Source organism: Cryptomeria japonica, chromosome 10 (genome assembly GCF_030272615.1).
Source record: "Cryptomeria japonica chromosome 10, Sugi_1.0, whole genome shotgun sequence".
Lineage (NCBI taxonomy): Eukaryota > Viridiplantae > Streptophyta > Pinopsida > Cupressales > Cupressaceae > Cryptomeria > Cryptomeria japonica.
This window is the reverse complement of record NC_081414.1, coordinates 383,545,781-383,571,018: the sequence shown is the minus strand read 5'-3', so window position 1 is coordinate 383,571,018 and position 25,238 is coordinate 383,545,781. Positions and strand designations below refer to the sequence as shown.

The following is a 25,238-nucleotide window of genomic DNA, read 5'->3' as shown; positions in this document are numbered from 1 at the left end:
CTATAGTGTTTCTGGCAAGAAAAAATCATCATTTCATCGCCAACACATATTTGAGGGTTTATATACTGAGTTTCAGATTTTTGGCAAATTTTTGGCCATCCTAAAAGGTCAGATCTGAGTTGTTACAGTCATATCAGGCTACCAGCTGGTGGGTTGACATCATTGGAGAGTTTTGGCACTATTTTTGCTTCTTTGAGGGTAGTATAGCAGCACAAAAATTCAGAAATTATTTTTCAAGGATGATGAACCATTTTTGTGAGATATTTATTGCTGATTTGGGAGGCGTCAACTGTGAGGACAGTCTATACATGCTTATTTGCCACTTTGAGGTCTAATTTGTGTTTCCAGGGTCTGATCCTCAATACATTAACATTAAGGAGGATTAGAAATAGTTTCTTTTGTCATTGTAAGCTCCTACCACAGGCATACAACTGTTGTACCAGTCCATATGTGTATTACCCACCTTAGATTTATTTTGAAATCACATGAACTGAAAGTGAGATTACAATGCAATATCCTTGTCACCTTCTGATCACCTAGTTCCTGTAATGGGCAAGGTGAGAGCATACGGTGAAAGGATCTACATGTTAAATTAAATTGCAACACCTAAAAGTAAAGCACTGGATGGCAAGCCAGCCAATACCACTTATTCAGTTGAGTGCACATGCAGTACTGAAAATGAAAACAAGCTTCTTCTACTTATTCAGTAGTCAATGAATGCAAATCCTCCACTTATTCAGTGGAAAGCAAAGGGGTACTTCCACTTATTTAGTGGGAAAGCTTAAGTGAACTTCCACTTAATGGAAAGCTTATTTCAAAATAACCACTTATTTAGTGGGGCAAGTTCTAATTTGAATAAGCTTATGCTAAGCACACTTGCCGTACTATTATCGAGTGTTTACAATATGATATGCATTTGATTTAAAACCCTTCTGTGGTTAGACCATCTGAAGTTTTAACAAATTTGTTTTGAAGTGTATACAAAGATAGCCTCTGGCAGTACTACCATCTGAAATTTATAAGATTAACATGGAATACATTACAAAAATAGCATGAAAATGCTGCAACAATAGATTTATTCTTATGATTAAAGTCTTAACACTGCTGCATGCACACAAATCTGCCTCAAAAGACTCAGTTTAAACATTGAATATTATTCCTTTAACATCAAACTGTTAATCCAATTTAAACATTGAATATTATTCCTTTAACATCAAACTATTAATCCAATTGAAGTATATCTTTAATAGTTGGTGCAAGAGGCTGATGTAGGTCTGATATCACTCTATTCTGCTACTTAGAACACTGTGATCACAAAAATCAGACTGATGCACTGCTGATATGTCACTTGAAACATCATCAACACAACTGAAGACACAATCTGGATGCATACCAACACAATTCAACTAATCTTGCTGATCTCTGTGACTGGTGCGACACTGAAAATCACTTGTAAACATGTCAGAACAACCAGGTAAATACTCAGAAAATCATAACCAGCAATCCCAACACACCTCTCAATGCATTTGAATTGGAAAAATTCATATCAAACTCACTCTAAACATCCATAAGACATACTCAAATTGAAGTATTTAATTGAAAACCAGATCAGTGTATGTCTGAAATGGAGTATTATAATTCTTGGTACAGCAGGTAAAAATTCATAGAAATCACATGCAAAACACTAGAGTTCACCTTGAAGTGGACTATTCTGGTTTCCCAAGGCCTAGGTGCCTCCAACCAAGGTAAAATAAGCTTCCTAAATGGAGCGCTTCACTCCGGATCTTCCCACATCCCCTTTATGATTGTAAAGCTTGTACAGTCTACTCTACAACCTACTTTAATCACTTTACTAAATTCTCACAAATTCTTGAATCTGCATCATACCCTTGCACACCAAAAATATGTCAAAAGGCATAAAAAATCCTCATTAAAACACAACTGGAAGATAATTATGTAGCCCAAATTTAGGAATTTTCACTTTCAACACCAGGACAATCTTTAAATGAAATTGCCCCAATGGATGTTGAGTGTTTTCATCCACAAATCTATTATCTTTAACGTGTTGGTGACTTGGGATGAAATCACTCTATTCATCTAGGAGGGTTTTTGTCCTTCAAACTGTTATTTCAAGAGAGTTTTCGTCCAAAAGAAATATGAGAATTCAAATTCCCACTCAAGCAAAATGAAAATAGAATATTCAATCTAACCCTTCTTCTCTACACAACTCCTTTAATAGGCACTTTTAGGGCAATCAAATAATTTCCCTTTTAAAATTTCACTTTTCCCCTCAATAATAAAATTAAGTGACTTTCGAGAACTTTAAATTAAATATGAGTTTAATTCTCCATTTCAATGTCACTTTTTGTTGTTGTTTAGCTAGGTCGGATCCCTTCTAGGGCCGACCTAGTGCACAAAATACCAAGTGACCTATCAGCCTTGGCATTTGGATATCTCAGTTGTATGAGTCTAATTTGGGGCAGGCCCTATTTGGGCGAACCACTTGTGTGTAACTTGTGATTAAGTTAAATGTAACTTGCAACTAAGGGAGTCTCATATGTAACTTGTAATATATAGGTCTGACCCTATCCTTGGCGCCAAAAGTATATGGCTGACTTGAGGTCTATTAGGAGGTATTGATTCATATATATGCAAGGTCATGATTGCATCAATAGATATGAATTCAACAACATGAAGGACATATAATGTGTTGATGTGGCTAAAATTGCGGAACTACGACTCTCTCCAATCAACGCAGAATAGAATGCTAAGTATCCTATCCTCTCTTGAGATAAGGAAATCCCTAATGCTGTTTTAGTTGATCAATGGGGACGACCTCAAGGTTTCGATTGTCAGGTCTTGACTGCAGGATAGCTTAACAGTTGATGTGTTTTGCTGGAAACACAAAGGGGACTTACGGTTAGACAAAATTGGTTTCGCACAGGTTCCCTAAGATCTTACAGTTTGATTTCATTAGAGTATCTTCGGTATGATGCTGTTCGGACTTCAACTTTGGTAAAAAAGGGGAAAAAAGGAAGGGAAAAGAGGGAGAAAATGCCTAATTAATCTACCTAAAAATAACACCTTCAAGCTAATAGACAAAAATCTTGCAATAATCAAATTTTATTTCGCTAGCTATTCGCACAACTACATAAAATTGATGCAATCTCCAAAGGGGAAACAAATTTTCAAGTTTTTAAACATAAACACTGAATTTGAGAGATTCATACATTTCATGTTCAAAAACCGAACTAAGCATATTAATAAGTTCAGACTAACCATGCAGAGGAATTGGCAATCAGCCAATCCTTAATGGTATGAACGAAGATTTCTATTAGATATCAACTTGCACATATTATTTTGTAAAGCAAAATGCATACATATTTAAAGAATGAAGAAATAGACCATGCACTCACATGAAACAATAACAGCTTTAATTTCCATTAAGTTTGAATATATTTCTGCAGAGCTTGCACAACAATCGACAATTTCTTACTAAAAATAAAGGAGAAACCAACTCCTTTATATAGAGTTTCAAAATGGATGAATGGCCAAGATTAAACTTAAACAAGTGGGCCAGATTCATCCCCTAAAACAAGGCTGCCCATACCCATAAATGGAAAACAAAATATCACCACCAACCATAAAGTAACTAATAACTACCAACTACCAAACATAAAGCTGCTCCAAAAAGTGCACTTGCATGGAGCTCAAAATTTACAATGACTTTGGTTGTTGGAAAGAAACTTTATGTTCAAAAAGTGCACTTAGAATTTGAAAGAAATAGATATTCTCAAGAAAGCACTTTTACCTTCCCCGAGGTAGACTCTTTTTCCACAAATTTGACCTCGTCGTGCAAGTACTCTCCCTAGATATCACGATCTGCTGCACGTTCTACCCGAACGTAGTCCTGGAATCTTAGGCACAACTCGAATAGTTCGGTTGCTGGAGGTATAGGAGGATTAAACATTTTATACTGAATACCCTCTAGGAGGCCATCTACATTCTCCAACTCTTCTCTCCAATATAATTTATGATCTTCAAAACACAATATATATGCCTGTAGCCCACTAGCAAATTCCAGGTCCTCCGTGGAGTAGGTGACTTTGGTTTTCAACCTGTCCTCCCACCATGGTTGTACCTCATTATCTATCATACTACTCTTCCAGCCAGGGACCATTGATCTAAGGATCTTTTCACCAAGATCCTTCACGTTTGACAAAACGTCATCGCACTTATCTTGCATTTTGTTGATATTATCCTTCATGTCATTCTTCATGCTGAGAATCCAATATCATTCTTCGAAGGTATTGACATCATAGGGATCTAGGATAATATGCAGTGTGGGTCCAAAATAGAGCCCTTATGAGGGGCAATGCCTTGGCAATCGCCTCATGAGCATTATAACATTCTTTCCTCAACCTACACATTTTGATAAGAGTGGATTCCTTATGGAGAGCCATTTCTCGCACATCTTTGAAGATTTGCTCACCCTTTTCCGTAGTGCCCCAAATCCATTCCTTGATGGGCTTGGCCGTGTCACGCACTCCTTCAAATTCAGTTGTAGTCTTTTGTGCTAGTGCCAATGGGGGACCATGGGATTCAGCGGCATGCTACAACGGTCTCAACAGGTGATCTATGTACCCCTCAACTTGCTCAGCACGAGCCCGGTACATATCTCTTTCAGTGGTCATTTCGTCAAGCTGTCTGAGCATATTCTGCACGAATCCTTGAATTCTTCCCTCTCCTTCTCCTTGGTTGCTCGCCCTATTGGAATGGTCGCGACGTTGTAATCAGTCAATGCAATCTGATCTGCTGGTTTGTTTGTGGGTGGGGTAGCAATATGAATCGTGCGATTCCTTTGCTCATCTTGGGTAATCCTGGAGTAAGTCTTCGGCTTTTTCTTGCCTTTGGATTTTATTTCTCCTATTCGAGAGAAGATATCCTCTAGGTTAATTGGTGGCTTGACAGCCGCTTTCTGCTGTGCATGAGCTATTAACCAGTCTTGAGGGATGGTTTGTCCAGATGTAATTGCTAGATTCCCACTCTGTTCTTTGGAGGCCTCAACCAACTCACTGCTTATCCGTAATTGATTGGGCATAGGAGGAATGGGTGCAGTATCCAATCCTTTACTCACGGCTGAGTTCTCTCCCACTTCATTGAGCAACTGCTGGGTATCCTCTAGTAATGGCTGCTCTTCAATCCTGGTGGGTTCTTGAGTTCCATCCTCTTTCTGTTCTCCCTCAACCGTGGTGTCATCTTTGTTGCCGCTTTCCTGCTGCAACTCATGCCTGCTCTTTTGTGGGAGCTCTTGTTTACCAATCCCTTGATCAGGTGCAATCTCTCCCTCCTCGACCTGATTTCTAGGTCCATCCAAACCAATGATCCTCACCTCCGCTTCTTGCTCATTTTGTTTTTGAGGATCATTTGCCTCGAATGCAACAGGATCATTTTGTGAAGGTGGAGTGGGTATGTAATTAAGTTCAATCACATCATCCTCTGAAGTGGGGTCCTTGGAGGAGGAAGTAACCTCTGGCCTCCGGATTGGGATCTTTTCTCTTCTTGTTCTCTTCGATGTTCGAGTCCCCCTATTGGCCCTTGTTTTCTTTCTCTTCTTTTCAGGTTTTTCAACCTCTTCCTTTGGCACGCTTGAGGTTCCTTCGTCCTCTGAAGATTGGGAATCGAGACTACCCATCAAATTGTATGTGAATTGGGTTTCTTCATGGGCCAGCCTCTCAATTTGTTAGGATAACCAGTTATCTGTGTACCTTCTTGGACCTTCCATGACTACTTCAAAATCTGTGATTGGGTCTCGAGTCTAATCAATGGCTGGCGGGAGGTCCTCGACTGCTTCAAATTCCCGAACTTGCAAGCAATTTCCATAGTCCGTCATTTGATCTGGGACTTGACGGTACTCATAAAGCCGCATTTGCTAAACACTCAACCTAGAATATTCCTGCCGACGGACCTCAAAGTCATCAAAACAATTGCTCCAATAGTCCTCAATTGATACCTTGGCCCTGTAATGCTTGTCGTAGGCCCTTTTTCCCAATCCCTCTTGGTCAAAGTATTTGTTGGGGAAATGTTCCTGTAAGCAATAAGATGCCAATTCAGCAAATGACTCTTCAACTTGCATCGAAATTTTGAAGTGCGCATCAAGATTACCCAAAATCATGGGGAAGGTGAACCCTGATTGCTTTTTGTCTCTGAGTAAGCTGCTTGTTGGGTGTGCCTGCCTTGCTACCTCCATGAGGATTAATTTATCTGATGGATAACGTGGAAGCCGGTATGGTGTTCCCTCAAAGCCTACTATTTTGATGTAGGTTGGGGAACTGGATGAACCATGCACCGTATTTCTGAACCAGGGTGGTAGCCTGTTTTGACAGCCTTATATGCAATCCTCCTTGCATTAATCTAACCAAGCGCATTGTAAAAGCATCATTAACACACTTGTACTGACCAATCGCATATGTGATGTTATTCTTTTCTCTTTGGGCAATGTCATAGTAATGCAACTGAGGGTAGCAGTCGTATACCTTCACTTGATTCGGCCCGTTCCCAATCTCACCTTTCTTAATTAATCCCGTCAGCGGCTGGTGTCGAGCAAACATGTAGACCAAGTAGGAAGTCATGGCAAATTACTTTTTTTCTTCAAGCTCAACTGGCTATGTATGAATATTGTCGTTGATGATCTGAGCCCATTCGAACTTAGACTTCCTAGCGAAGACTTGCTCAGTGAAGTAAAACATCCATTCCTCGAAGAGATTGGATTGGGGAAGTCCCATGACCCCGCTGAGTAAGGTAACCATATCACCATACTCATTATGAAAATCGCTTTTGGGGATCTTTTTACTGATTCTAATGCTTGGTGGTCTTCTCACTGAACCATTGTTCGTTTATCAATATTTTGCACTTAGCAAGATTCATGTCATAAACAACTTGAGCCTATCGATAGTTGTGGCAATGGGATCATCAGGAAACAGGATATCAAATGCTTCCCCAAGAGCTTCAGGCGTGAAGTCAGCTAGTACCATCCCTTTCAATACCACTAATTTGGTTTTCGATTGATAATGTCTAGCAACCTCAACCACTAATTCATAATTCTGCACGACCGGAGGGAAACCAGCTGCCTGAGCAATACCACTCTCCATCATCCTTCTGGGCTTGCCATAGGCGTTAGGAGAGTAAACTCTATTCCTGAAATCTTGAATATCAATATGTCCAAGGTTTGTATCTCCTATGTTTTCCCACACTCTGGACCTTTGACTCCTTGACTCCTCCTTGGTACTGGTACTTCATTTTTTCGACCTTGCGGGGAATGTCAGCTTTGGAAATCCGGGATGTTCCAATTGCGTCAGGTGCTTTTGAGGACTCTGTCACTGATTTAGGCATTTATCTTGCACAACCGGACATGGATTATGAGGCAGGCCTTGATGCGAAAAATAGGGGTTAGCAGTACCAGAAGACGACGTTAGCACCAAAATTGACGATCAACGAGGTAATCGAAATTTGAAAACATTGCTAAAACACGACACTTAAACAATTTAAATCTGATCGTCCTAGAGCCAAATGCAATTTGAAGCTGATAATCAAGTTGGCTTGGTTAATTGCTGTTCTTGGGGGGGATTTCGAAATGTTACTCCTGATTGTTAATGGCAGAAAGTTGCAAACGTTCTGGCTTGTGACTCAACGTTTGAATGCTTTGATAATTGTATGCTGATTGTTTCGAGAATGCACTTGGAAAAGGGTGTTTTGTGTTTTTTAGTTTTAGACCTGAATTTTCAAAATTTCTCTAGGTCTGAAATTTCAGTCTAAAGGCCGATTTCGCCAGTTGGTTGTTGTTGCATGTTATGCTGATATTTTCATAAATTAAAATTATAACCTTCAAAGTTTTCACTCTTTCACTTACACTCTAACCCTAGGCTAAATATCATGACCATTTTGCACAATTTTAATGATTTAAAGGAGAAATCTGAACTTACCTGGTGAAAATAGCTTTGTCCAATGTGTTGTGACCATTTCACACATCGCCCCATTGCAAATGGGGACCCCTGCTTTTTTGCTTTTTAGGGTTTGTTTTCTAGGTCTTTTAGGGTTTTGTCAGTTAGCCTTTGCATTTTGAGTGCCGCCAAGGGGATCACCTGGATAGCAGGTCCTGCTTGAGTGATGTCCTGATCCTGAAATTTGTCTAAGTCTGGAAAGTCCTGATCCTGAAATTTGGCTAAGTCTGGAATGTCCTGATCCTGAAATTTGACTAAGTCTGGAAACTGAAAAACCTCCAAAAACTAGATTTTGCAATATAACTCCTGGAGGTCTGAAACCACTCTCAAACATCCTGAAAGTATATATGGAATATAACTTAAAGTATAAGTCACTTATACTTAAATGTTATATTCCATAAAATTATCTTGACGGAGAGTTCAAAAAGTCAAATTTTGCTCTTGACACTTCCTGAGGGTCCAAAGCGAATTTCACTCCTGACCCTCTCAGGAGGTCCAAAGCGAATCTCGCTCCCGACCCTTCCTGAGGGTCCAGAGCGAAATTCATTGTAGACATCATATGCCAACTCGCTTGAATTTGAAACCTTGTTCCTGGCCTTGAAAATGATCTTACCTTGCCCTGTGAAGTGGTTTGAAACTAAAAGATTGAGCAATTTAGCCTAGATTGTAAATTTCGCTCCTGACCCTTGCTAAGGGTCCAGGGCGAAAATGTTGTTCAAGTTTATTTCTCGCTAATTTTGGCTAACTTGTTTTGTGCAGGGTTTCCCGGAGAGAAGATTGGACGTTACTGGATGCATTTGAAAGTTTGAAAGTTTGAAAAATGGTGAATTTTGGGCAACAAAGAGAAAATCGCTCCTGACCCTCACTGGAGGCCCAGAGCGAAAATCTTTGAAGCCCCTATTTTGCATTGCAAAAGCAAATCAAGCATGCATGGAACGAGTAAAGGAGATCATTGCTTACCCCACAAGGAGAATTGACAATTGAAAGATGAAGGATTAAGAGCAAAATTGAAAAATCGCTCCTGACCCTCTCTAAGGGTCCAGGCCGAAAAAGTCCTAATACCACTTTCCTCCTAGTGATCAAATGAAATCAAATTCAAGACTTCAGTTAAAAATGCCATTTAAATGTATAGATGAAGTTTTGGGCGAAAAAAAGGAGGTATGCAAGGTCTAGATTGAAAAATCGCTCCTGACCCTTGCCAAGGGTCCAGGGCGAGATTAGTGATATCCTTCATTTTTTTTACATTATTTGAGCGTGATATTCTTAAAAAATTCACCAAATTTGCTCACTTCGAAGCCTTTGGAAGATTAAATCAAATTCGCATTAAATTAAAGGCATTTTAATTTAATAAATTAATTTTGTACCTTGAAATAATCAAAATAAACATCTTAGGTATTAAAATTAATTTAAATAAATTAAAAATTCACAAGTTGAGCGCACAAGGCATTATTTTGTCTTTATTTATCAAGTCGGCCTTCTTCTTGGTGGTTTTTTATTTTATTTTAAGGCTTAATTGCTAGGTCGGCCTCAACAAGAATCAAGGTAAGCGCTCTATATAATGGGAGAGGTTCTTTAGCAAATTCAAATCATTCTTGCATTATCTCTAATGCGAACTTGAAGAGCATATTTTGAGGAGCGAAATCTAGAAGATTGAAGGTGAAATTAAGCAAGTTTGAAGGTGAATTTCCAGATTTTGGAGAAGCTAGTGGAAGGTGAACCTTTTTTGAAGGCTAAAGGAGGCGTACTTTATCCAAGGGAGGACTATAAATCTTGCCCAACAAAATCCGGCCTTCTTCCTTCATTTTTCAAGGTTTTGTACTTAAGTACTCAAGGGAAGGTATGAAGAATTACTTTTTTGAAGATCTCATTCAAGACTTATTGTGATCCCATTGCAATTTTGTAAAATCTAAGTCTTGAAAATCCAATTTCCATTCATGATTAATTTGAAAATGTATAATTCTTGATTTATCATGACTTTTTTCAAGTTAATATCTTAAGTTTTACCTTTGAAAGGTCTTAAAGTTCATGCTTTGAGGTTTGATGCTCAAAAGACTAACTTTAATATTTTGTGTAGGCATCAAATGGAGATCCCGGAGTTGGAAAATCAAGCAAGGATAAGGGTGACTTCCTCCAGTTTAGCATCGACAAGGACGACCTTCTTCGATCCAGCATCATCAGGATAAGGGCGACCTCTTCTAGTCCAGTATTCCAAGGCGAGGTACATCATCATCCTGCAAATCAAGGACACAAGAAGTCAGAGCAAAGGGTTCATTGAAGAAGCAGATAATTCCAGAAGAGTTAATTAAAGCTAACCTCTCAACATTACCAAATTGAGTATCAACCAAGTGTCAAATGAGGTGGCATCCCAATCATCACTCCTCCAGTCGGATTGATCCACCTCAGCATGTCCAGATTCAATGTACCTAACTCATGGGAGATGGCACAAACTTCGATGTACCTACCCCGACTATTCATTGGTGGAATTTTCCAGAGAAGACATGTGTCCAAGCAATACAATTATTTCATTGGTCAACATTAAATTTTTTGTAATAAACCCTAATTAGGGTTTTCATTGTAAAATCTTGGCCATTGATCTCGAATTGATCTAAGCCATCGAATTGTATTGAGGGCACTATATAAGCCCTGACATTTCATTTGTAAAGGCTAATAGAATAGAGTTAGTGAATAGAGAGTACTTAGAAGGTGATTAGTCAGTTAATATTATAGCAATTAGAGTAGAGTAGAGAGAGAAGGCAAAGATTGTTGCCAAGATGTTGTTGTAAAAGACTTGTAAAACTTCATTGAAGAAATGGTGAAATTTATGGGTCGATTCGACAATTTGCATGGTCTCTATACTTCTCATATTTGATTTCATGTTATTAGATGAGTGGAAGAAATGTGTTTGATTGATGGTGAAATTCGTATATCCATACTACTAGCAGTTTGTTGATTGCAGACTTGCCTTGTGTAGTCAACTAAAATCATTCAGCTTAAGCTTAACTTCAATTGTCGCTTCTTCATTGATATGCATCAGCCTGATGGTGTCTATGCCTGCAGTGATGATTTGAACATCATAAAGCTTTCCTTTGAAGATCGCACTAACCTTGTGGAGATGGTCCTGGGATGTCAAAACAAGACTTAGTTAGAATTTCATCAAAGATCATTCATTGCTCCTACATTCTTAGTATCAAAATTAGATCCTTTCCTCACCCTCGTCCTTTTTCCTTTTTTTTCAAATCTAAGCTAGTAAAATCCTGTGATTCCAGCAAATCAGATGTTCAGGTCATCAAGTGTAAGTCCCCTTGTGATTCCAGCAAAATCACATCATACCACGGAGAGCTTATCCACACGTAGAGATCCTACAACGAAGAACCTTGAAGTTTCTCCGATTGATCCTTTTCGCGATATCTTCAACATTCGGAAACTTTATTCAAGAGAGGATAAGGTACCTTTAGGTATTTTATTCTGTGTTCGTATGTGCATAAAAAACACGTCAACACAATGGAGAATGATTTTCGGCCAAATGCTGATGTTTGTGCGATTTCAGAAACTTTGGACGCTTTGGTAAATGAAAGGTTAACCCCGCAATTTTGCAAAGACTTGAAGATTCCTGGGAAATGATGATTCACTGCCTTTGTAAAGACTTCAAACACTCTTAGCAAACCATGTGTAATTTTTTTTTTAAAACTTGAATGCTCTCACAAAAAATGTCCACTGCGCGACCTGAAGACTCTTGAAGATTTCCAGTGAAAGAATGCAATACCACGCGATCTTGAATGATTTTGAAGATTTTCGGACCCAAAACGTTTATTGCGCGATTTGCAGAGACTAATGAAAATTGTGCAATTTTAGAAACTTAAAGATTTTTGACATGAAAGAGTGTTCATCGTGCGTTTATAAAGACTTCTCCCTTTCGTTTTCAGGGAATTAGATGAATTCGTGAGGTTTTGAAGACTTGAAGTTTTCGGGTAAACGGGTGTTTTCGTGCGATTTCCACTTTGTATTGATTTTCGGCCTCAAGGTACATTTTGCGAGTTGTAGCCTTTATCTTCATTTTCGGGTTAAATGATGTATTTCGGCTCAAAATATATTTTCGCGAGCTTAAATGAATTTTGGTCTTATGGGGAGATTTGCGTGATTTTTTATTAAAGTCTTTTCTCCACCTTTTCTGCCTAAACACCGACTTTGCGAGATTCTAAACTTCATCATATTTTCGGGTGACAAGAAGACTTTGGGTGATTTTCAAGTCATTTTCAGCGCGAGAGCTTTTTGCGAGTGTCGAGTGATTTTTTCGGGTTGTAACACTATTTTGCAAGATTTGGTGACTTTTGGCCCCTGAAGGCAATTTGTGAAGTTTAACGTTTTTCGGGATAAAGGGACTCTATTGCCGATTTTGTGAACTTTAGTGATTTTCGGCCTTCATGCTGATTTTGCAAACTTTTGGTGATTTTTGGCCTTCATGCCGATTTTGCAAACTTATCTCTCATTTCGGGCTAGAAGCCTCTTCTGCGAGCTTTGATGAATTTCGGCCGAAAGGCTATTTCGTGCGACTTGACACTTTTCGCATTTTGGGTGATGTGTGAATTTTGCGAGATTTCTAACGTTTTTCCTTTTTCGGCCTCAAAGCCGACTTTGCAAGTCTTTTGTTATTTCGGCTTAGAAGGGAGTTTTGCAAACTTTTCTGACGTTCTGGCCTTATAGGCCGATTTTCAAATTTTAACTACTATTTTGGCTCAGAAAGACATTTTGAGAGTTCACTTTCAACTTTTGAAGTTTTTTGGGAGATTGAGGCGATTTTCACATTTTTGTTATCTTCGGCTGAAAGAATGAAATGGCAAACTTGAAGACTTTGGGCGATTTTTAGCCTAGCACCATTTTCGGGTCTCCAAACTTCGGCTATGGAGACTTTTGTGAGATTTTAATGATTTTTGGCCTGAATGCTCATCTTGTGAGACTTTTAACTTTGTTTTGTTTTTCACATTTTGGCCTATTAAGCTGATTTTCAAACCTTTGAATGCATTTTGTGAACTTGAAAGCCAGTTTGAACTTTTAGGTTGCAACGTTTTGGTGTTTAGGCCGTTTTTTGGATCTTTGGCTCACTTTTGACTAATTTTACCGATTTTGAAAACGTTTTGCTCACTCATCCTCTTTACTTTGCAATTCTGTCAAAAGGTACATTTTGTTTTGCCTTAGGCGTTCTGCTTCAGACTTTAAACTTGCTAATGAGCGACGTCGATTTGACAATACTATGCTCCTCATTCATCTTCCCCTTTGTAAACGAAATTGTGATCAACTTTCAAGCCGAATTTCCTTCATCTCCTTAATGCTTCAAATTTCTAATTGTTGCATCTTCTCTGCAAATTACCAGACCTCCTTCCCAAGACCTGAGCGAGGACAAGACGGACAACCAAAAAAAAGGGGGGACCTTGTCAACGACGGGGAGTGTGTGCAAAGCACAATAGTGTGCTTGGGGGTGACGATAAGAGCTTATCGTCTATGGTTGGGAAGGCAACAGATCTGATGTTTGCCTGTGGTTAACGAGCACTACCATAAAATCAACATGGTATTAGAGCGGGTTCCTTCTATAGAGCCTAACCGCTTGAATGTAGATCATGTGTTCTTTAGAGGGAGCTTGTTTTCAGCTTCAGAGGTAGCCTGACATTTCAGCTTCAGAGGGAGCTTGTTTTTCAGCTTCAAAGGTAGCCTAACATTTTAGCTTCAAAGGGAGCCTGACATTTCAGCCTCAGAGGGAGCCACGTCATCATGAAGATTTGGTTAATGCATTTTTCTCTGTGATGGAGAAATTTCAAGTGAAAGCCCTTGTTAATGAGTTCTTCTTTGTCAGGGAAAAGTTCAAGGTACAATCCCTTGTTAATGAGTTCTTCTCTGTGAGGGAGAAGTTCGAGGTGGAATCCCTTGTTAATGAGTTCTTCTCTAAGAGAGAGAAGTTCGAGGTGCAATCCCTTGTAAATGCATTCTTCTCTGGGAGAAGTTTGAGGTGAAAGCCCTCGTTCCACCCTCTGCGAGTAGGTATGGTGGATCCACCCTCTGCGAGTAGGCATGGTGGAGATGCATTCTTCTCTGGGAGAAGTTTGAGGCTAGAGCCCTTGTTCCACCCTTTGCGAGTAGGCATGGTGGTAATGCACCCTTCTCTGGGAGAAGGTTGAGGTGAAAGTCCTCTTCCACCCTCTGCGAGTAGGCGTGGTGAGCCCACTCTTTGCGAGTAGGTATGGTGGGTATCATGGAAGAAATTCCATGATGTGCTTGTTCACTCTCTAGGAGCAGCTATGGTGAACGTATTATTCATGGGAGTAGCCATGGTGGTAGTCACTATGTGACTTGGTTATTCAGAAGGAATTCTCCCTAGCTAAGAGGGAGTGTTGTTGTGTAGCTAGGTCGGATCCCTTCTAGGGCCGACCTAGTGCACAAAACACCAAGTGGTCCGTCGGCCTTGGCATTTGGATATCTCAGTTGTATGAGTCTAATTTGGGGCAGGCCCTATTTGGGCGAACCACTTGTGTGTAACTTGTGATTAAGTTAAATGTAACTTGCAACTAAGGGAGACTCATATGTAACTTGTAACATATAGGTTTGACCCTATCCTTGGCGCCAAAAGTATATGGCTGACTTGAGGTCTATTAGGAGGTATTGATTCATATATATGCAAGGTCATGATTGCATCAATAGATATGAATTCAACAACATGAAGGACATATAGTGTGCTCGGGGGTGACAATAAGAGCTTATTGTCTATGGTTGGGAAGGCAACATATCTGATGTTTGCCTGTGGTTAACGAGATCTACCATAAAATCAACACTTTTATTAGATCAACTGGATTTCTGAGTCGAGTGAGGGTCGCCGAGTCTACTGGGCTCGGACTCGGGCTCAGACGAGTTTGGGCCAAAAAACTTGCCTAAAATCGCACTCGGACAAACTAGCCTAAAATTGCCAAGTTTGGAGAGTCTCGACTCCCAAACTCCGCCGACAACATGTAAGTTTAAGTTAAATAAAAACACTTCTAATATGTTTTGAATTGATTTTTTTGGTTTATATTATGCTTTGAGCCTAAAAGTGAACTTCATTTCATTCATTTGGCAAAATAGGAGGAGAAAGGTGAGTTTTGAGGAGAAACAATAGAAAAATAACACCCGACGCCTTTATAAAATTTAAAGTCTTTTGGCCTTGCGAGGCGTTGCCCCTCGACCCTGCCCTATATCGCGACAGGGAGCACGCCAGGGGTGCTGCCCCTTGACCTTAACTTGGGGACGCTGCCCCCAAACCCCCCTCGTAAAATTAGGGGGGAAATTGTGCTGATAAAAGTAGGGAAATTTTGACCTCTGTGTCTGATTAGGCTCCATATAACAACATATACTGACATTTGGTGCATCAAGAGTTGGAAAGGAAGAGTTTGCATCTCATTTGTTCATATGATGACATGGATTTTTTATTCCATGAGTTTTGTAATATTGTATACATATAACAATATTTATATATCTATTTTTGTTATTTCCTTCAGCTTCAACTTGCATTTATGCTTATGTGATTGATGTATACTTGTGTATGTAATCAAATCAGCTTCTATTTGATGATGTTATTGTGTCTTGAAGGTGTATTTAATAAAGAGTGCATGAAAGAAGTTTTAAATCTTTAAAAATCTCTAAATTTCTTGAGTTTTTGACTTTGCCGAGTCCAGCTGAGTCTGAGCTGAGTTTTTTTTGCCGAGTCCGAGTCCTGAGTCGAGTTGGTCTCACCGAGTCCGAGTCCCGTTTCTATGGTATCCACACATCCCAAGGTGTTGGAAAAATTGGAGCCTCCAAGAATGTTGGAAATCTCCATGAACTGTGGAATGCTCCCAAAATATCAAAATTGCATCAGGAAAGAACCATTGTACTCCTGAGCTCAATGCTATTGTCAATATTCCTTTTTGAATAAGTTGGTGTTCTCCAAGAATCTTAGAACATTTTAAGAATGGAATGGACCAAAAAAGGGACATTACAGTGCAGCCCCTAAGCTAGCTGGATCAGCCATCTGTACCACTCCTATAAGGTTTATGTGAGTTGAAAATTGTAATTTCAGGTTTGATTTTGGTTTAAGAGCAATTTTCAGCTTGTAATCCTCACAAAAATTAATAAAATCGGACTTTGATGGTTTCCAAATTTATATATGAATCTGACATGGGTATTTGTAGTGACATAGAGTTTGTACAATCCATTAAATTTATCAAAACTTGGTTCAGATTTGGCTTATGAAGTGTTTGAGCGTTTGATCAAGTATTTTCCATCATTATTTTCAATTATCAGTTTGTTGTTTTGGTTTGTCTCTTGTTTCAAGAAGAATCAGAAAATACAAAAGAAAGTATAAAACCATAAAAAAATATAAAGGGGACAATACAGTACTATTGAGAGATGCTGTATTTAGATTAGTGATATTCATAACAAAAGATTAAATGGTTTCATTTTTTTGTGTCAAAATATTAAAAACTATTGATAATTATGTGTATTTTTTTCTGGATGAGTTATGGGAGATTTGGTAACCAGGAGTTCAGTTTTCAAAGAAGTATGTTTGAAAGTTGAAATTCATTTGTTAATCCTTTTAGCAAAGGTAGCCTGATGCTTCTTACATGGCAGTCACTTATTTCAGGTTTGCAAATAATCAATGTTTAATGTGAAAGTAATCTTTGTCATGATTGGCCATACTGCAGGCTGTGTGGGAAAGAAATCGTACTATGAAACTTTTTTGTAGGCATACTGGACAGGTGAGTTTTGTATTTGTGTCCTTAGATCTTTTTTAAGTGCATATGCAACACTAAATGTGCATTACTTATGGTTTTGATTTTTTTTAATTTGCAGTCCCAGGAGACAATTTTAAAATTAATGCGTGAAAAAAGAACCTTGTGGGCCAAAGAAGCAATTGAATTTGGGATTATTGACAAGGTAATGCTTGTTTGTCCTTGTGATGCACTTTCAAGATAAAAAGATTCAAGGCTTCCAGTGACATTAGGTCTTTTTGCTTAAGCAGTATGTGCTGGAACATGGAATCCTCAATCACTAATATGAAAATTAGGGCGACTTTATGATCATGACACAAGGCATTAAAATTTATTGATTTTATTATAACTGAGATGAGATCTGATATTACTGAAAATCTTCAAATTGATTGTAAAATTACGAATTCATCAAGGTTACAAGGAGACTGGTACTGGTATTGATATGGGAAACTGGTATTGGGACCTGTAAGTCTAATTTTGAAAAATAGGAGACGTGGGTACTTGGAGACGCTATTTTTAATATAATTCAATTATTTATTAATTTGCACAGTTTCAGGGAGACCAATACAATTTAATAAGCTATCAGATATCCCTAGTTGCATGAAAAAATGGCTATAGATATTTTCCAACAGAAGTCTTCTTGCTAGGAACATTGAAATTTTGCCCATTAGGTTTTTATGAGATTTCTGGTTGAAATTAGTAGTAGTTTTTTTTTTTTTTTGATTTTTTCTATTACTTTGGGAAGCCTTTCTTGTGATGACCTAGTTTACAAAGAAAAGAATCATTAAAATCACCCAAGATCTTAATCTTACAGAAAATTGACCTACCACCCAGGTTAACTCTTCTTTGTTTAGGAATTTCAGCACTAGGAGAGAGTGAAATAAGAGCTCTTGCGTCCATATGGGGAAGAGTGGCTCTGGTCTCCTCAACTTGGAGAACTCTCCCTAACCGTGATAAGTAAGGGATGAAGGTCCATAATTGGGGTACGAGGTTCTTAATAGTAACCTAGAATCTCATAATTTAGGAGATCTGGACACCTAGAAAACCATTATGAAAATAGATTTTCCTAGATTCCAAAATTGCTTGTTCAGAGCCCTCTTTTTCATAGAGTAGTTTCTAAAGAATATGACAAATAAGCCCTTCTGAATCATTTTGTAGAATGAGACATGGAGGCTTAATTTTTTATGACTCAGGCATCAAATTGCTACCAAGAAAAGGTTATAATTTATTCAAAAAAGTCAAAACGAAAACACACAATAAAGGAATAGCTAAACCAAAGAAAAGAAAAAAATAAGAAACACTGAAAAATGCCGCCCCATAAAGCAAGAATGAGGACCAAGAATTCTAGATCAGCAAAGAGGACAAAGAGCAAACCAAAAACCAAAGGGAGACCAGTGAAAGGCCTACAATGGAGGATGACTATTTGTTTTCCTCTGAGGACCTCAAAGCTCTCTCTCTAGTTCTGCCAACATCATTCCATCAAAATTCCAAGCTTGAGATCAAAGGAATAAATGGCTGGGTAGCCACAACCGATCAAAATGGAAGCAATCAAATTAATAAGAAAGTCTTCAAAATTAAAAAAAACAAGAAATAGTAGTAGATAGCTAAAGAGCCTCAACATTTTAACACTAATTTAAATGTTGGTTTTTGGAACCAACAAAGTCACAAGTCATTTGCACATGTACTATGTGGTTTAGGAAAGCCACTTGAGGAGACGAGGGGGAATGAAAGAATCAATTGTGCATGCATTGTAATATTTCATCAGGTAATGATATAATTGTATATCTCTAATTTACATTACCTCACAAAGGTAAGAGTAACACGTAATCTCTACACCATCTAACCTCCATTATTTCTCAGAGGTAAGAATAACACATCACCTCTGCACCAACCAATCTCCATTACATCCCAAAAATATTTGTTACTTCTTCACACTCAGTAAGAATGAAACATCTTCACACCACCCAGCTTCCATTACCTTCTAGAGGCAAGAATAGCATAAATCCCAAGACCATCATCAAACCGCAATGCCAAAACCATCTCAACACCACAATACCAAAAACCAACTCAATGTCATAAAATCACTAGCTAGACACTCGCTCCAAAAGAAGAGACACTGAGGCAAGGGAAGTAAGAACTCCAAAAAAGAAAGAGGTAGGAGCTCAATCCAAATGGAAGTGTACAGCCACCAGTAGGAAGCTTGGCCCACAATCACCTAGTTGTTATCAGTAGGATACTCAGCCCAAGATGTGGTGTACAACCACCAACATGTATTAGCAGAAGGTTCAGTCCACAACCACTAGTAGTTATCAGTAGAACACTTTTAGCTCAAAGAGGGTGTATGCCATTAGGTTATAAAAAAATGACATTCATAGCAATATTCACACTCAGAGGCAAGTACACGCTAATGTGATCATCCAATCATATTCAATAAGGTTATAATTTATACAACAAGAGTAAAGGCTTGACCTTGCAATTTTGAGTTTTCTTTTTTCATTACTAGATAAAGTCACTCTCTAAGTCATTTAAGATTTCAAGGGATAATATGAGTAGGTAAAATTTCCATTTCAATATTCAGCATGCCATTCATGGATTAAACAATGTATCCTGCATCACCATTTATCAAGGCAACTTGTAGTTTCCCAACGTTTTTCTAAAGACGTTAATAGATGAAAACTTTTTCACATTATAAAATTGACACAAACATGCCACATTTCACATCTACATGCACAAGGTATTGTGACACCACATAACAACAGACAGGCATACAACAACCAATGCACCAAGTATGGTGACACAAATGGAAGAAGACTTAAAACTGGTGTTTTTGTAAGTTTTGGCGGAAAAGCAGACAAGCTCGAAACACAGGTCTTGATGGAAATGCGGAGCTTCCAAGCAATTTTGTAACTTTTGCAGAACTTAGAGTTCCCTTGCAGTTTTGGAGTTTGTGCAAATTGCAGGTGGATCTTCAACCCTTTTAACCTTTCAACTTGCAGAACTTTTAAGTTCCCATGCAAGTTTGCAACTCTTGCAACTTACATGTAGAACTCCAATCCATGCAACCTTGACAGTTGTGGAATTTTAGAGTTCGTGTGTAGATATGCAGCTCCTGCAAGTTGTAAGGTGAGTTTTGATTCTTTCCAACTTAACACTGCAGAGCTTCAGAGCTCTCATGCAGATTTGCAGCTCCTACATAAGTGCAAGCTAAGTTACAATTTCTGTTAACTTTACACTATGGACTATTAGAGCTCGTTTGTCAATTTGTAGCTTTTCCAAATTGCAAGTCAAGTTTACATTTCCGCCAACTTTAGACTACAGAATTTTGTAGCTCCTGCAAATTGTAAGCTGAGTTCCAATTTCCACCAACTTTATAACATGGACTTTTAGAGCTGGCTTACAAATTTGTAACTCCTGCAAATTGCAAGCTTAGTTTCTATTTTGGCTAACTTTACACTGGACTTTTGGAGCTTTGAGGCAACTGCAAATTGCCTTATGAGTTTTGACCTTTGATGGAAGTTATCTGTTGTACTTCGGGGTTCTGGTGCAGTTTTATGGAACTGCAAATTGTTAGCCAGATTCTGAATTTTGAAAATGCAAGTCTGGAACAATGAATGAAAGGGCATAATTTTCTTGTTTTATGTGCTATACAAAAATGGCTTCGGCCAAGCACTCAAGCATATATAGGCTATTCATTGGCCAAACAAGAAGTGCCCAAGGAACCCAGAAACTATAAAATTGTTTGTCAAATTTTGCATACCCGCATGGGTCTACACATGTTAAGGAAATAATGACAATGCATGCAAGGGAAACAACCACTCATAAAAGTAAATATTTCACCCTTAAATTATAGCAATTATTCATAAACTAGTAAATGAATTATAACTATGCTAATTACATGTTGATTTCCACAAAACATATAAATCATACTACCAGGAATTTAAACAAATATGGGAATCTCATTACACATACCATACACATTCGATTCCAAGGTCATGTAATGGTAAAATAAATGTTTCACACCATATAAGTGGTTGAGTTACATTCCAACTCCTGAGGTTTTTTAAGGATAATTACAATCTTACAAATGAGGACTTCCAGTGTCTCAAATTATACATTTTCTTCAAATTACATAAAATGAAATGCTCCAACACTAAAGGATGACATTCCTTTTCATGCACTCTTGAGCTTCTCCAAAGGAACTGTGGGTTTCCAATGGTGGTTCAATGCCAACCAACCATGTGGAACCCTTTGGCATAAATCTAATGAAATGCTTTTTTTTGACAAACAATAGGACCCTTCCAGGAGATTTTGCCTGCTCTTAAATATGTTCTCTGGCCTCCTTTCAATCATTTGCACCTTCATTTAGTCTTTGTGCGTGGTTTCTCAGTTGTTATATGTGCTGATCTTGGAAAATGGGCAATATGGTAATCAACATAATGATATAAATTATTTCTGTGAATCTGCAAATTTCACTCCTACTGTAGACTTTGAGGAGACCAGAAAATGGGCTTCATAACAGTGGGGAGGATGCCAATATGTATATTGCCATAAGCTCCTCCTGCGTAGTTGTCTGCGTCGAGCTTGAAATTATGTCACCAAGCAATTAATGTGTAGGCAAAATATATCGTCCAAAATAAATAATTAAAGTTGATTCTCAATAGTCTCTTCGGACCAATGAGAATTGTTCCTCACTGTATAATTCTCTTCAAGATAGATTAGAAAAGAATAATCTTTCAGTAATACAGTGCCAACAATGCAAATTGGGGAGTAATTTCTGCCCAATATTTCTTGCATATAAAATATTCTCATGTGCAATTTGTTACTCTTACATTTCTTTGTAGTAAATCATTGTGATTTGTCCAACATTTAAAGACTGATAAATGCTGGAACATGGCTTTTCTGATTTAGATAGAAGAGAAATTTGGCCATGGAATGGAGAAAGTGTATTTTGAAATTGAGGTATTTGTTAAAACGTATTATTTATCAAGAGACACTTTTGAATGTAAAACTATTGATAATAATCTTAAGTTATTGGGTTCTTCCCTTAAGGGTCTTGGCCCCATACCCAACGAGGTCAGGCTCTGAAGTGGACAAAGAGAATCCCTGCTTCCTCATGTTTCCTGTGGGAACCCAGGGCAGCAGGGATGCTCCCTGTCCGCTCTTGGGTGCTTGCAAATGCTTCTGGGTGCTGTGGGAAGAAACAAATTAAAATGCCGAAATGAAAATATAAAAAGTATTTTTTTTAAAACATTTAAACATAAAAGACTCTAAAAGCACCTAAAACCTGTTACATGTGATGTTCTTAGTGGAAGTGGCACTCCATCTGATTGTGGTTCAAATGATGTTGAACCAAGCGATGACGTTGATCTGGATAATTTTGATAAAGATTGAAGATCAAGATGCAAATTTTTTATTGTAATGATTGAATGAATGATTTTACTGACGTCCACGAGACTGATCAGTCTATTGGACCAAGAAATCACAGCTCTAAACTGTCTTCATATTCCTTTCAATGTCAGATCTCCTTCTATGTATCTTGACTAAAAAGATAGCAGTCTGGTTGATCTTATCCTTGTCAAATAAACGATGCATGTTGTCGGTCTTCAAGATGAACTCATACTGAGCACAAATATCATCATACGCTGTGCACTCACTGAGAAAGTGCCATTCCGTCTCAATTGCAACTATCCTGCAGAACAAGCAAGTTCTCTCCTCCCATAGCTCTTTGGGCCTTTTCCACCTACCCATTTCACACCTGAGATGATGCGACATATATGATATATGACATAATATAGAAAATTTGAACTATCAATTGACATTTATCTATATCACTACCATTGATCAATGATGAAGTATCATACTATCAAAGATTACAAAAATGATATTATATGATATATCTGTATCAAATTTATTTACAATCCAGTATATTTCTAACCTTTTTTTTTTTTTTGCGTGCACAGACACAGACACAGACACACATATACATATATAGTCGCTGTGTTATAAGATCACAGGACAAAGAGTCCAGTATGCCTTCTGGCTGGTGAGTGAATGAAAGTCAGTGCAAGCAATGAAGAAACCTGATAGGAACTTGTCAGTATCAAATTGACATTTCATTATGAACTAATGCCAGACATGCAGTCACTCCAAGGCTACGATTAAACCTTGATCACTGTGTTGTTGAGGTCTGGAATTGCTACACTTTCTTTGCCTTAAACATGTCTGGCATGCTCAAAAACATGACCGACTTGTCTTGTATAGGAACCGTCTCTTGAATGCTATCAACAATAATAAGCATCCCTCTCTTAACCAAGCAGATTTGTGGATAGTTTCCAAAGTCAAACATGCATATGTATATAGCCAAGCATATTTGTGGATGGTTTCCAAGGGCAAACATGCTCATGTATATTCGATCTTTTGTCTTGTGGATCTATAAGCATGTCCTCCTCAAAAACAGCATGTGCCATCCTTCAATCATGACACTGGTCTTTAACTTCTTAAGAGAAACCAAACTACCGTCAAAATGTTACTTCACAAGTTGTTCCCATTATTGTAAATACCATTCATCCAAACATGTATCTCAAATTTATCTAGAGGAGCACAGAAGTCCAATGACTGCCACTGGCATTTTTGAATCACTAGATTCATCTCATTAAAAAAAAGGCCAGAAAAAAGGTTCATCTAAAATTTATGAAACAAGCCATAAAGAATACCTCCACTGACTTCCAAATTATTGGCAGCCACGAATTTCTCTTTTAACCTCCAGATAAATGCTTCAACCAGAAATTGAAAAACACATTGATATTTTCCACCTTATTTTCTGACAACTTCAAGAAGTTTACAATAGTTCTGTGACGAAGGCACTCTCCAAAGTCCAAACAGTGCCAAAGCACTTTTTTGGGCCTGGTATCTACCATTTTAAATGATATCAATGCTTCCCTAGCAGAGTAAGGTTGATTTTTTTCAGAGTAAACTCCAAGATCAATTCAGCATTTTGTTGGTTAGTCTTTTTCAGAGTAAACTATAAGATCAGTTCAGCACGAAGTCTTTGCCCAGCTTCCAAAATTATCCCCACTCAAAAAAGATTGAAATGCCACTTAATACAATGTAATCCTTTGACAGTTATTCTTATTAAATAATGTAATGTTTCTTTAATGGTCATCTCAGTTAGTATAGTTAGTTTCTAATTTTGGCTTCAGTTCATGATTGTTTCATTTAGAAACAATTCTAAGGGTCCTAGCACCCATGTTCACAGTATAGTCACATTACAGTGGTATAATTGCTCATGTATGAGGGCCTAATTGTCCAAAATGCTCATTTTGTTTTCGATGAGGGAATTGCATCATGGACATTTAATCCATTAAAAGGTGTTGTGAGAAATAAGTAATGTACTACAATATAAACGTTAACCTCTCCATAATTGTATAGTCACACATTGCTTAATAAGCCCCTAAAAATCTTGGAAATAGATAACTGTGAGAATGGAAACATCTTACATGGTAAGATCAGATAATATCAAAGTGCTTCAGAAAAGTCAAAAGAAGACGAGGTTTGCTCCAAAAGCCATTTGTCTTCATTGTCTTCTTTTTTGTAATCCATGCTCTTATTCAGTTCCTATTGGTTGCAGACTTACTTTGCTTATTTTGTAACTTCATTTCTTTATTGGTATATGTTGTTTGCCAATCAAAGTAATTTGTAAGCATTTATCTTTAATGGGATGTGATTATACATTCAAAGATTATTTTCTACATGGATTCTTTTAAAAATATGGAGTCTAAAAAAAATGTTCCATGCACGTTGCAGGTTCTTCTTCGTGATGGTCAGGATCCTATGATGGCAACATTTACTAAACGCAGGGATTATGGTAAGAAAGATGCCTCTAAGAAAGATGCCTTTAAGAGGATAGGAACTTATGGTGAAGGAGGAAGGGGCTTGGGTTAACACCTCTTTGGAAGTTGGCTGCAACATATTCTTGTATATTGGAATATACATATCCAATTAAGGCTGGGGTTAAAATTACTGGATAGAAAGGGTTGCAGGACTCTTCAATTTATTTTTTAGGTATTAAATGTCTAATATTTACACGAGGAGGATCATCTATCAATCAGAAGCAATGAAATATAAAAATTTGGGTTTTCATATATGGTTGTGTTTTTCCATGATTGAGGATTTGTTTGATTTCATTTTATATATACATCTTGATAAGCTAAAGATGCTCCATATTTATTAATTTTCAATTTTTGCGAGCAATTATATATCATTTGGAAAGCAGATTGCATATTCACATCAAGCTTAGAAGACTTGTAAGCATATGCAATGAAATATCAAACAACTGGGTTTCCATTTCGGTCAATGTTCCCATGAAAGATGGTTTATTTAAATTTCAGTTTAGTAAATATTGGAAACTTCAAAAGGAGATCGTTTGTTTGAGGTTTTCTGTCATTTTGAAGCTGCTGTTGTATTACATTAA

General features: G+C 37.9%; 1 protein-coding gene across 1 annotated transcript in view; it reads left to right on the top strand.

Moving 5' to 3' along the window:
* The window catches only part of LOC131075876 (ATP-dependent Clp protease proteolytic subunit-related protein 3, chloroplastic), a 151,075-nt gene extending 126,166 nt beyond the window's left edge, over positions 1-24,909 (top strand). Inside the window, exons 7-9 of the mRNA XM_058012801.2 lie at positions 16,703-16,756; positions 16,851-16,934; positions 24,572-24,909. Of these exons, the coding sequence (XP_057868784.1) occupies positions 16,703-16,756; positions 16,851-16,934; positions 24,572-24,709 (276 nt within the window). The 3' untranslated portion in view covers positions 24,710-24,909. The remainder of the gene's footprint in view (positions 1-16,702; positions 16,757-16,850; positions 16,935-24,571) is intronic.
* The last annotated feature ends 329 nt before the right edge of the window (positions 24,910-25,238 follow it).